Consider the following 12478-nt stretch of genomic DNA (forward strand, 5'->3'; position numbering starts at 1 on the left):
TTCTTCGTTCATGTATTCTTAGTTTGTTGACTGTTCATTAGACTGCTTTGGGCAAACTTAGGGTGAAATTTCTTTAACTCAGTGATTCTCAAACTTCAGCATGCATCAGAGTCAGCTAGAGGACCTGTTAAAACACAGCTTAACCCCAGAGTTCTGATTCAGTTGGTCTTGGTTTGGGGCCTGAGAGTTTACCTTTTTAGCAAGTTCACGGCGAGATGCTGATGTTGCTGGCCCAGGGACCACACTTTGAGAACCACTGCTGGAAGTCATCTTAAGTCTCAGCTCATCCCCAAAGAAAATCCTATAGCGAGAAATCGAGCTCTTCTGAGTATACTTTGATAATATGGCCACCTCCATGTCAAAGAAGGCTCAGTATGGCTTTTATAAACATTAAATAATTCAGGCCTCAAACCATCTCTCTGAAAGAGAAGAAGTTTGTCAGAGAACAGAGAACATAGGACTAAGTTTTGGGGAATAAAATGGGCTTTGTAAATCCCAGCTCCCCCCTCACTAGCTATAGAAGTCTGGGCATGGTACTCACTGAGCCTCATTTTCCTTATCTGTAAAATGGGGATGATAATAACACTCGATGATTGTGAGGAGAAATGAGATGAGGCCTGGGAAGACTTTGAACAGTGCTCGGCACACCAGTAAATGCTCGATAAAGGCACTGTTATCATTAACTCAAGCACACACTGAGCAGCTATACTCTCTTTGCCAGGCTCTGTGATAGAAACAAGAGATTAAGAGGTAAAGCCCACAGGAGTTCCAGGGCTCAAGGGGGTCAAAGTCTAATACAGGAGATTGCACTCATAAATAAGCACCATAAAGTGTAGGTGAACACTGCATGCAGGACCGAAGGTCCCCGGATGCCAGGGGGGAGGGGAGGCTTGGGGCACAGGTAAGCTGCCCTTCTATGTTTTGTCTCGGGGTGGGGGGAGGAGGTTGGGGGGGTGTGGTCATTGCACAAACAATTCACTTAAACAGGCTGCCACTGAAACCCCTCTTTTTCACCCTGTCTCTTGATCTTGCAGCAGCTGGGGAGGAAGGCGACCTGCCTCCAGAGAGGTGAGTACCCGTTTTTCAATTGTGTAGGAGCGTAGCCCATCAAGGAGGCTGCTTAGCCTGCCCAAAAGCAGGCAATAAGCACACGCCAGGTGTCTGTATTTCTCAGAAGAGTTGCAGGAAGAGCAGATTTATAAGCACCAAACTGCAACTTTTGATTAAATGAGAGATTAAATAAACTACATTTAAAAACCAGGCTGGCGTTAAGCTGCAAAGATGGTCATCTGAGGTCCTCTTACTTATGATACAGTTGGGTTCAGTAAATTGAAACATCGGCCTCTGTAGTAATAAATCAGATGAGGGGCCACAGAGTGCTGTGGGCAGCCAGTGTGATGTTAGGAATCGGTAATGGGACAAAGGACCTTCTGGTTTTGGTGCGCTCATTGTAAGACTTTGGCCATGAAGGTCAGTCCATTAATCACTCTGATGTGTCATGCATCAAGCTGGCTACTGTATACAGATGTTCTCACTTCCTCTTCTCAAGAACGCTGCAAAGTTGCTGCCCCTGTCCTCATTTTACAGCTAAAGATAGTTGGCCTCAGAAAGTTTGTCACTTGCAGAGGCATGATTCCAACCCAGGTGTGCCCAAACTATTTTTTTAACTGAGATATAATTGATATATAACATTGTATAAGTTTGAGGTGCATAGTGTATTGGTTCAAGACACTTATATATTACAATATTATTACTACGGTAGTATTAGCTAACACCTTTATCACCTTGCATAATTATTTTTTTTGTGCTGCAAACAGTTAAAAATCTAGTCTCTCAGCAGCTTTGAGTTTATAATATAGCATTATTTTTTTACTGTAATCCCTATATTGTGCATTGAATCTCCAGAACTTATTTATCTACAGGTTGCAAGTTTGTACTCTTAAACAACATCTCCGATTTCTCCATTCCCCAGCCCTTGGTAACCAGCATTCTATTTTCTGCTTTTACAAGTTCTGTTTTTTTTTTTTTAAGATTCCACATATAAGTGATATCATGCAGTATTTGTCTTTCTCTGTCTGACTTATCTTACTTAGCATAATGCCCTCAGGGTTCATCCATGTCTTTGCAGATGGCAAGATGGCCTTCTTTTTCAAGGCTTAATAATATTCCGTATATAAATGTGTGCATATACATATATATCACATTTATAATATATTACATTCATGTATCTATAACATTATCACATTTACACATTTATATATATATATAATATGTGGATTATATATATATATGTATATATCTCATATCTTCTCTACCCATTCATCTGTGGACACTTAGGTGTCCATCCATATCTTGGCTATTGTGACTAATGCTGCAATGAACATGGGAGCGCAGGTATTTCTTTGAGATCCTGTTTTTGCTTCCTTCAGGTGTATACCAAGGTATAGGATTTCTGGATCATATGGCATTTCAATTTTTAAGTTTTCAAGGAAGTACCATACTGTTTTCCATAGTGGCTGTACTAACAGGTATGCCCAAACTATTTTGACTATACAAACTCCTTCACAAAGATGCTCCTGTTCTCAAGAAGGTCAGTCTTAGAAGGAGAACTAAACATAAAAATAAATAATCATACTACTTATTCATTCATTAAATGTTTATAATAGTAGAATGTGTTACATTTTGTAATAGAGAAAGGTATAAGTTTCAGAGGTTGCAAAAATGCAGAGGGATCATTTTTCCTTGGGAGGGTCAGGCAAGTCTTTATAGAAAACATATGAGTTGTCTGTTGCTGCAGTAATACTGCATAATACCAACAGAACATCAACAGTATACAAAGTAACTGTGGGTTCGGCTGATCTGGGCTGGGCTCAGCTGGTGTGGCTCACGTGTTGAAGACTATCTAGACAGTTTTGCTGATACTGAGTCAGAGTGAGAGGGCATTGAAGTTTTACATGGCAGTGGGCAGGGATCCATGAAGGGGTGAAGAATAGGGGCATTAATTCAATCAACCTAACAGTGAAGAGGAAACATTTGAAATAAGTATTGAGGATAAACATCTGTTGGAAAACATGGGAAGGTACACTATAGGCAGAGGCAGGAAGTGTGGAGTAACAAGTCTTCTTTTGGAAACTAGAACTACTTGAGTTAGAGTATAGAAAGTACAGTAAGGAATGGAAAGAAATGGAAGGGAGACAGGATCCTGTACACCAAGGACTTGATACGACGCTCTTGTTCAACAAGGAACAGACTGAATGATGCTAGAAAAGATTCATGTGCTCTAGGAACTCCTGGTTCAGTTGTCTATTTGAAAGAGTTCAGGGATGGCATGAGGTAGATCAGTGGAGCCGCCTTCTATGTGCATTTATATGAAAGAGAGAAAAAAATTTAGAAGGCTTGGGATATGATTTGTACTATTTACTCAGTGAACATGGGCCTCAGTACCACAGTTTGAGGGGACAATGTAATTCTGCTGTGCTCTGAGTCAGTCTTAATTCCCTCTTGCCTCAAATACTGTGAACATCTCAGTATGATTATGAGTGTGATTCAGCACACTCATAATCTAGTGTTCAGCTAGATACGCATTTTCCCTACAGCTTGGCTCTAAACTAAGCTGACTCCTTCTCTGGCACTTTAATCATCCATTTCAACATGGGGGGCAAACTTGCTGTGATAGGCAAGTATTGGGAAACTGTAGTCAGCCTCTAATGTGACACCTTCTTCCTAAGGGATTTACAAGGACAGTTTCACTATTCTGTCCTTTCACACTGACTTTAGAACCTAACCTCATCTAAAATGAGACTCACTATACTTCGGTTATGATATGAGCCATACTGCTGTAAGAGTGAAAGGCAAGAGATGAAGAGGCACCAGAATACTTAGGCGTGGCTTCGTAGAAGGAAAAAAACCTTGAGATGTATCCTGTATGATAGGCCAGGATTAGGTAGGCTTACTTATTTGTTCCCTTTTGTGTGACTGTAAGATAGGTGAGGGCAGGGTTTTGTCCCCAGAAATAACCACATTCTTGACTGGTAGTTGGTAGATGGATGGATGGATGGACAGATGGATGGACTAAAGGACAGAGCAATGGATGTTCAGTATAGAGCTAGAACATGATTGAAAGCAAGGTGGTAGTAATAAAAAAGAGGATATAAAGAGACAAAAGAAGTATGCTGATGTGGAAAAGTAAGAGATGACATTAGATCCTGAAATACATTAAGTGCCATGCTAAGGGTTTTGAATTTTATCTTGTCAATGATAAGAAATTAGTTTGAACAAGTAAATGCCATGATGCTAAGCAGCCTTAGATACAACTTCCGTGGAAACTGGTGCTTGTTTGGGAAGAACATCTTCCACGTTCATGGTATTAATTTTCAATAAAGATATTAGATTAGAAATAGAATATGTCGGATCTTATTACTGGAAGGAGACCTGGCAATTATCTAATGCAGCCCGGCCATTACAGCATAATGTTAACAAAAATCTGGGCTTTTCATCTAAGCCTTACCATTTAACACCTATGTAGTACTGGACAAATACCTTAACCTCTGCAAACCTCAGTTTCTACTTATGTAAAATGGGATATTGATAGTTCCTAACTCATGCAATTGTGGTGTTGGTTAAATGAAGTAATGATTGTAAAGTGTTTAGCACATTACCTAGCATCTAGAGAGTGCTCAATAAAGTTTGCTTGGCTGTTATACAACCTCCCACCAAAGGCAAGAATTCATGCTCAGAACCTTAGTCTCTTCAAAAATCCTTTGATGGGGAGCTCATCGCCTGGGGAGTCCAGTGTTTTTCTTTGTTGGGCCAGATTTTATCCACTGAACATATATTTATTGAGCATCTACTATATGCCAAACCCTCTTATATACATTGAGAATACAGCAGTGTATAAAATATCTTACATGTACCCACACACACATTTGTTCGTTTGTTTATTCAAAAGTCCTTCAAGTTGGGCTGGAAAAAGAGATGACTTCCTTACTCTAGATTCCCAACCATCCCTCCAAGATCTATTCATTGGTACAAGGGATGTTGTCTTTACTCCTTCTTTACATGACAGTTTTTAAAACATCTAAGGACTACTTTCTTCTCTAATCTCAAACTGTCATTGTTTTCAACCATTATTCATAAAATGGGAGTCTTTGTGTTTTCACTGTATTTCTGTGGATATATTTTGTAATCCTCTTGTTAGGAACTCAGTGCATTTAGAATAGCCATTTTTACTTCTGAGCCTCTCTATATTGTGTATTAAATATAAGCAGCATTGTGTAATGGAGCAAGTACAGGTCTGGAGTCAGATTAGCATGGGTTCAACCACTCCTCTATTTTACACAAGTCATTCAACAGCTCAGAGTTTTGATATGCGTGTCTGTAAAGTGAACATAGTAATACTTACTTCATTGATTGTCACAAAGACTAAATGAGATAAATTATATAAAGCATGGAGTACACAGAAGATGATCAATGAGTCTTCGTTTCTTCAACCCTTGGCCTCTCCATTTCTTCTTATCTCTGGAATATTAATATTGCATTAATGAAATGACTCTTTGGAGTTTATCCTTTGTCATCACTCTTTCGTGCAAACCAAGCTGGTTGGCATGCCTCTTGAATAAGCAGCTCCTATTTGTGTTTGTGAGCAAAGCAGGGTAGTCCCAGGGCAGCAATCAGCCCTGGGTCTATGTCAGTACTTAGCAGAGTTGGCTAATATTTTATTCATTAGCTATCAATATGGGTTTTCTCCTATTAAGAAGAGTCAGAGGGTAGTCCTGAGTCAGGGAATCTCTGACTTAGACACTAAGGCAGGGAGAGGCTATTTATTTCAGGAGTAGAAAAGATTCAGACAGTACACTGTTTCTCGCGCGAGGGTCTGTGCGTGGATCTCAGGATTCCACCATATTCTCTTCCGGACTTTTAATTTTGTATTTTCATTTTGATGATAGTCTTTAAAAGATAATATAAGCCTATTTTCAATCTTCTGGATGGACTCCTTCAACCTAATACTTTGGGACATACTTTTGTGTTTGGTTTTTGCTATTTCTTCCCCATGCAGAGTGGGAAACACAAGCATCTGCTAGGGCTGAGCAGATTATGTGACTATGTCTAGGACCTGTGTTAGACAACCGAGGAGAATAGAACCTGGGGAATAAATGCCTTTCCTAAAGCATTCAAGTAAAATAATGATGATAACAGAGAAATGACATGGTGGCCAAATAAGATGAAGCTGTAGTCCTTATTTGAATTGTGGTAAGTGCTATAAAGAAAACAATTTTTTATACAAGTTTTAAAGGTTACACTCCACTTACAGTTATTACAAAATATTGACTATATTCCCTTTTTTTGTACAATACATTCTTGTAGCTTATCTTACACCCGACAGTTTGTACCTCCCACTTCCCCACCCATATATTGCCCCCCCAAATGGTAAGCACTAGTTTGTTTTCTATCTCTGTGAGTCTGCTTCTATAAAGAAAAAAATTTAAAGCATATTAGGATAATAACAGGGGGTTGGGAGTGAAATAAAGGAGGTGTAGGATGATCAAGAAAGGCCTCCCTGAGGTGGTGACATTTGGGCTGAGACCTGAATGATGAGGACCCAGTTATGGAAGGTCTAGAAGATGTTCCAGGAGACGGAACAGCTGGGGCGAATTCTCAAGAACCACCCTCTACACATTTCAAGAACCGGAAAGGCGGGGAGCACAGCTAAAGCACAGTGCTCTAGGGGAATGGAGGTGGTGACTCTTAGGAGCCGTGGAATGAGTTTGGATTCTGCTCTAAATGCATTGGGAAGCCAGAGGAGAGTTTTTAAGCCAGGCAGTGACATGAGCTGACATGTATTTTGTAAAGATCTATCTGGATGCTGTATAAATACTAAATTTAGTGGAGAAGCAGGTGGAAATAGGCAGACAGCCTAGGAAGCCATTGTGACAATGAAACAATGACAATAACATTAAAAATAGCAATCAACACTGATATGGTGTCTGTTCTAAGTATATAAATGATTCCATTTGTGACAATCTTTAAGGAGTAGATGAAGCTATTATATATTTTATAGATGAGAAAACTGAGTCACAGAGAGGTTAAATAACTTGACGTGGACAAGGGGGTAGAAATGGAGATAAAGAAATGAATGAATTCAAGTTATGTTTTAAAGGAAAGCCAGCAGTTGCTGGATCAGCTGTGGGGAGTGAGATGGGAGGGAAAGAGAGGAATCTAGAACTTGTAGATGATTTGCTGTTTCCATCACTGTTGATATTTAACAATGCACCTGGCACATCATCAGTGCTCAGCATAAGATGGAACTTTCCTAAAAGCCATTGGGGATTGGTTTCTATTTAACAAAACAAGCATGTCGTTGTGCCGTATGCATGTAACGCTAGAACTTCTAAAGGCTAGTTTTTAAATTGTTTGCAACTACAGTGCTGTTTCATGAATGGCTGCATTTTAGGTAGTTAATACTAGTATAGATCTGCTCCCAATGACCAACAACAAAGTAGGCTTCTCATAATGATATCTGGAACGTGAAAGTTGGCCCCAAGATCCCAGTGTGTTAAACTGAGTCACTTTGGGGCAAAAATAAAGAGAAGGACTTTTTTTTGTTTTTTAAGACTGTGCCTTTATTAATTTTTAGATCCAGAACATTCAGGTGGCTTCAGCTCAAGCCACTTCAATAACTTCTTATTATCCCTTTTTAATTGGACTTTAGGGACATACCAAGGCCTCTGTTCCGTCTGCCTTTCACAAGGGCAAGGGTGGTGGGAACAGTGGATTTATTTAGGCTCTTTCTCTTCTTTCATGTTTTTAAGTTTTCCTCCTTTTAAAAAAAAATCACCTAAAGATTCTACTTATGGAGCACTTTTTATAGACAAAGCCTTGTGCCTTATGTTTATGTCCCCACTTTCATTTTAAAACCCCATGAAGTAAGTGGTTAGTGGACTCTCTAACCATAGAGTCAGGTTAAGTAATCCAGGAAGATGTAACTGCATCAGCAGTGCCGGGGTCTGACCTGGTCAGCCCAACTCCAGAGCACAGCCTCCCAGGCGCCTTACTGTGGATTCGCATGGGACTCTTACCTGTGACAAAAGAGGGCAAGGTTTAAGAGACTCCTGGCCTCCTTGTTTTTTGTTTGGTAATTGACAAATATTTACAGCATCTCATGTGTGGCATAGCTGTGGATTCACCCCTTATGCTGTCCTCATTGCCTATTGTCCAGTTCTTTCTAATTAAAAATGAGTTTGTGAATAAAATAGAAATAAAATTATATATAAAAGAAAGAGAATTGTGGCCTTAGGATTTCATTTTCTCTTTGCAGAAAGATCTGTGTGAGGGAGGCTGGCTACAGTGGAAAGTGTTTAGAGTTAAGCGGTGCCTTCTCTCTTTGGTAGCATTCAGTTGATAAGGAAAAGGTCATGATTTAGGAAGAAATCAGACAATCACAAGTTGTAGACTTGGAGCCTTTTTTTGTACATAGGTATATTCAGAAAAGTTGAGTGAAAACTAATCTTTGGTTACTGGGCACATCCTGGGCATTGCTCAGCCCTTCATATCTATTAGACTCATTTGAACCCCCTAACCATTTTAAGAGGGCAAAACTAATATTCCCATTTTGTAGAGGAGAAACCATGGGCTCAGAGACATTTCATGACTTGACCTAAAGTATAAGATAATACAGAGCTTATCCAGGTTGTGAACTCAGAACTGTGTGTTTATAAATATTTTCAACCACAGTGTCCTGTGTCAAAAGTTTTTCAACATGAGGGATTTGGGGACATTTCTGTTAGACTGTAAACTCAGTGAGGGAATGGACCATCTGTCTTTTTCACCTTTGTTTCCCCAGGAAGTAGACATGCAAGTAATAATTATGTACTAACTAAGTAGGTGATGGATCAATGGAATGACAGATAAACAGACTGATGGGGAGAAGGATGGACAGATAGAATGAATTTCCCTCTATGGACTTTGATATAACTAAACATTCCAAGACTCTATCTGTATATTTTGCATTGATTGTACATGCGATATCATATCCTTCTAATTTAAACAAAGCCGAATAATGAGGATGATCTGACCTCTTCATTTGCCCTTGTGTATCATGTAAGGGTTCCTGCCTTATGAAGATGTGGATTCACATGAAATCCTCTCTTTTCTCTTCTCCTTTTTAGTCTAGCATCCAGCAAGTGACACTCTGCCAACAAGCTTGTCCTTATTATTTTAGCCCTCAAGGCAGTCTCCTCTCTTCCCCCTCTTCTGTGGACCCATTACACTCTGAATTAAATATTGATATTTATTTAATCAAACTAATCATTGAGGACTTCACCTCCATTTTACATTTAGAATAAAATTTAAAAATCCCAGACTCTTTACAAGGACCAAGAAGGTCCTGTCATTCTGGCTGCTCTTTGCTCCTCTCCTAACCCCCTCTTTCCCTTGTTCACTGTCTTCAGCCCACTGGCCTTTTGGCTTCTCTGCAGATACAACAAGCATGTTCTTACCAGGCAGAAATACTTGCTTTTTCCTTTGTATAGAGTGGTCTTTTCCCAGATCTTCACCTGATGACTCCATCTCATCATGCAGGATTTGTTCATTTGTTCATTCATTCATTCATTCATTCAGTGAATCTTTTTTTCACCCCAAGTATGTGCCAGACATCAGTTAGATGCTGGTAATCCAACAGAAAACAAAATCTCTCTGCCCTCATGACGCATACATTTTAGCTGGGAAGAAAAATAAATAAGCAAATGATGGTATAATGTAAGGTAATGATAAATGCTGAAATGTCAGCCTCCCTGACTATAGCTCATGTTTTCTCTCCCAAGATACTATCTATTCCATATATAAGGCTGCTTTATTCTTCTGTTAGTATTTATTAATGCTTCCAATGATAATGTTTATTCTAGTTATTTATTTTCTGTGTTATTTGAGACCATGAGAGTCTTGAGTTCAAGGACCTTGTCTCTCATTTGCCTTTATATTCTAGAACAGTGCCTGGCACAGGGGAGGAGCTCAATGAAAAATTAATGATATGACATCATCCACCTGTCCATCTAGTCGGAGTTTTCGGTATTTCTGTGAGCATCAGAGGAGGACCCAGATCACTGGGAGCCTGTAGTGTTAGTCACTGGGGACCCAGCGGTGAGTGATGCAGTATAAGACCCCAGAGTAAAAGAGACAGAATTAAACTAATAAAAGTAATGAAATAATTTAAAGATTTATGACAACTATTAAGAATGGTATAAAGCAAAGAATTATGGTAGATAGAAACAGGTGGGGAAGAGGGCTCTCGGGAAAAGGTAGTAGGAGAAGGACTTTCTTGAAGGTGATGTCTGTCGACTGAAAAAAAAAAGCACAACCTAGAAGTTGAGAATTGTGTTTTATTTGGCGGACTTGTTGAGGACTGAAACCGGGGTGACAGCCTCTCAGATAGCTCTGAGAGACTGTTCCCAAGAGGTAAGGGAAGAGCCAGGGTATAGAGGAGCTTTGCAAACATCAGGTAGTTGAACATCAAAAGATTTCTGCTAATTAAAGGAAAAACAAAAATCTCAAGTGAATGAATTTAGCGCTTTTCTGTATGGGAAGGTGAGAGAGCCTGGATTCATTGAAATCATTCCTTTAATATGCACCTTAACTTACCTAAGGCCAAAATCCTGTTTTCTCCATCTTTAATCCCCTCAGGGTGCACAGTCAGGAAGTGGGGAGGGGGGCGGGGTGCAGTGGCCTGATGGCCACAACATCCTTTTTTTTACTGATATGGCAGGTGACTTTATTCGTCCACACATCTAAGGTGAGACCTCGTGGTTGAGAGGTAGCTGGCCATACAGGAGCATTCCGGGAAGCAGGAACAGCATTTGCAAAGTCCTTGAGGTAGGAGAGAGGATAGTATCCTTGCAAAACAGAAAGGAGGCCAGTGTGGTTAGAGTGTAATGAGGGAGGGAGAGGGTGGCAGGACAGGGGTTTGGAGAGGTTGCTAAGAATGAGATAGTAAAGGTGAAGCGTTTGATGGTTTTGTTGTTGTTTTTAATTAAGAATCGTAAGCAGGATTGTGACAAGGTCTAAGTTATCTCTTAAAAAAAGTTTTTTTTTTAACATCTTTATTGGAGTATAATTGCTTTACAATGGTGTGTTAGTTTCTGTTGTATAACAAAGTGAATCAGCTATACGTATACATATATCCCCATATCCCCTCCCTCTTGCACCTCCCTCCCATCCTCCCTATCTCACCCCTCTAGGTGGTCACAAAGCCCCAAACTGATCTCCCTGTGCTATGTGGCTGCTTCCCACTAGCTATCTATTTTACATTTGGTAGTGTATATATGTCCATGCCACTCTCTCACTTCGTCCCAGCTTACCCTTCCCCCTCCCCATGTCCTCAAGTCTATTCTCTACATCTGCATCTTTATTCCTGTCCTGCCCCTAGGTTCATCAGAACCTTTTATTTTTTTTAGATTCCATATATATGTGTTAGCATACGGTATTTGTTTTTCTCTTTCTGACTTACTTCACTCTGTATGACAGACTCTAGGTCCATCCACCTCACTACAAGTAACTCAATTTCGTTCCTTTTTATGGCTGTGTAATATTTCATTGTATATATGTGCCACATCTTCTTTATCCATTCATGTGTCTATGTAAGTTATCTTTCTAAAAGATCATCCTGGCTGCTGTGTGGAGAATAGACTGTAGAAGGACCAGAGAAAATAACACTTAGTGCTTTAAAGAATAAGTGGGAGTTTGTGAAAAGGACACTGGAGGTTAGGACATTACAAGCAGGGGAACCACACATACAAAAGCACAGAGGCAGGAAAACTCCTGGTGTGTCCAGGAATCACAGGTAATTTGACATAATTGGAATGTATAGTGGTAGCGTGTATACAGGGCAGTGTAGCATGTAATAACAGTTCAACAAATGCTGGCTGAATAATAGCATGGACTTAGATGGTTCTTAGCTTACGACTCTATTATATTCAGTCTGTTTTGGGTGTAGTTCACCTCCCTGTCTAAATTATAAATTCTTTGCAAGCAGAGGGAGAATCAAATACTTCTTTCTTACCAGCTACAATGAAATTTGTTTAAATCGAATGACATAGCAATACTTGAAAACGAGAAGACCCAGGGAGTGTGTTATAAGGGGTTAAGAGCATAGACTTTGGGGTCAGGTCAGATAGCCTTGGGTTTATATTTTGAGCGCCACACTTTCTGTGTGATCTTAGAAGAGTTATTTAATATCTCTGGGCCTCCTATTTCTTCACATGGGAAAATGGAGAAATCAATAAATCCTACCTTTTAGGGTTGCTGTGAGGATTGAGATAAATATCTATAATTCCACAAAGTACCCGGCAATGTTGTAAACACTTGATAAATGGAAGCAATTTGTCGTGTGTTTGGAGTAGCAGGGTTTGTCTGTAACGAGGTCTAGGGCTACAGGAAGCAGCTGGGAGTCAGGAGGCCGGTCTCCTAGGAAAGTCTGCCAGCAGCTCAG

The 12478-nt window shown here is 39.9% G+C and overlaps 1 protein-coding gene across 4 annotated transcripts in view; it reads left to right on the forward strand.

The window, feature by feature from the left end:
* FYB2 (FYN binding protein 2) overlaps positions 1 to 12478 on the forward strand; it is a 137963-nt gene that overhangs the window by 53125 nt on the left and 72360 nt on the right. For all 4 annotated transcript variants that reach the window (XM_082357306.1, XM_082357308.1, XM_082357307.1 and 1 more), the window contains exon 4: positions 1035 to 1068. In XM_082357306.1, coding sequence (XP_082213432.1) covers positions 1035 to 1068 — 34 coding nt within the window. The remainder of the gene's footprint in view (positions 1 to 1034; positions 1069 to 12478) is intronic.

Source organism: Balaenoptera borealis (genome assembly GCF_965194805.1).
Source record: "Balaenoptera borealis genome assembly, chromosome: 1".
NCBI lineage: Eukaryota > Metazoa > Chordata > Mammalia > Artiodactyla > Balaenopteridae > Balaenoptera > Balaenoptera borealis.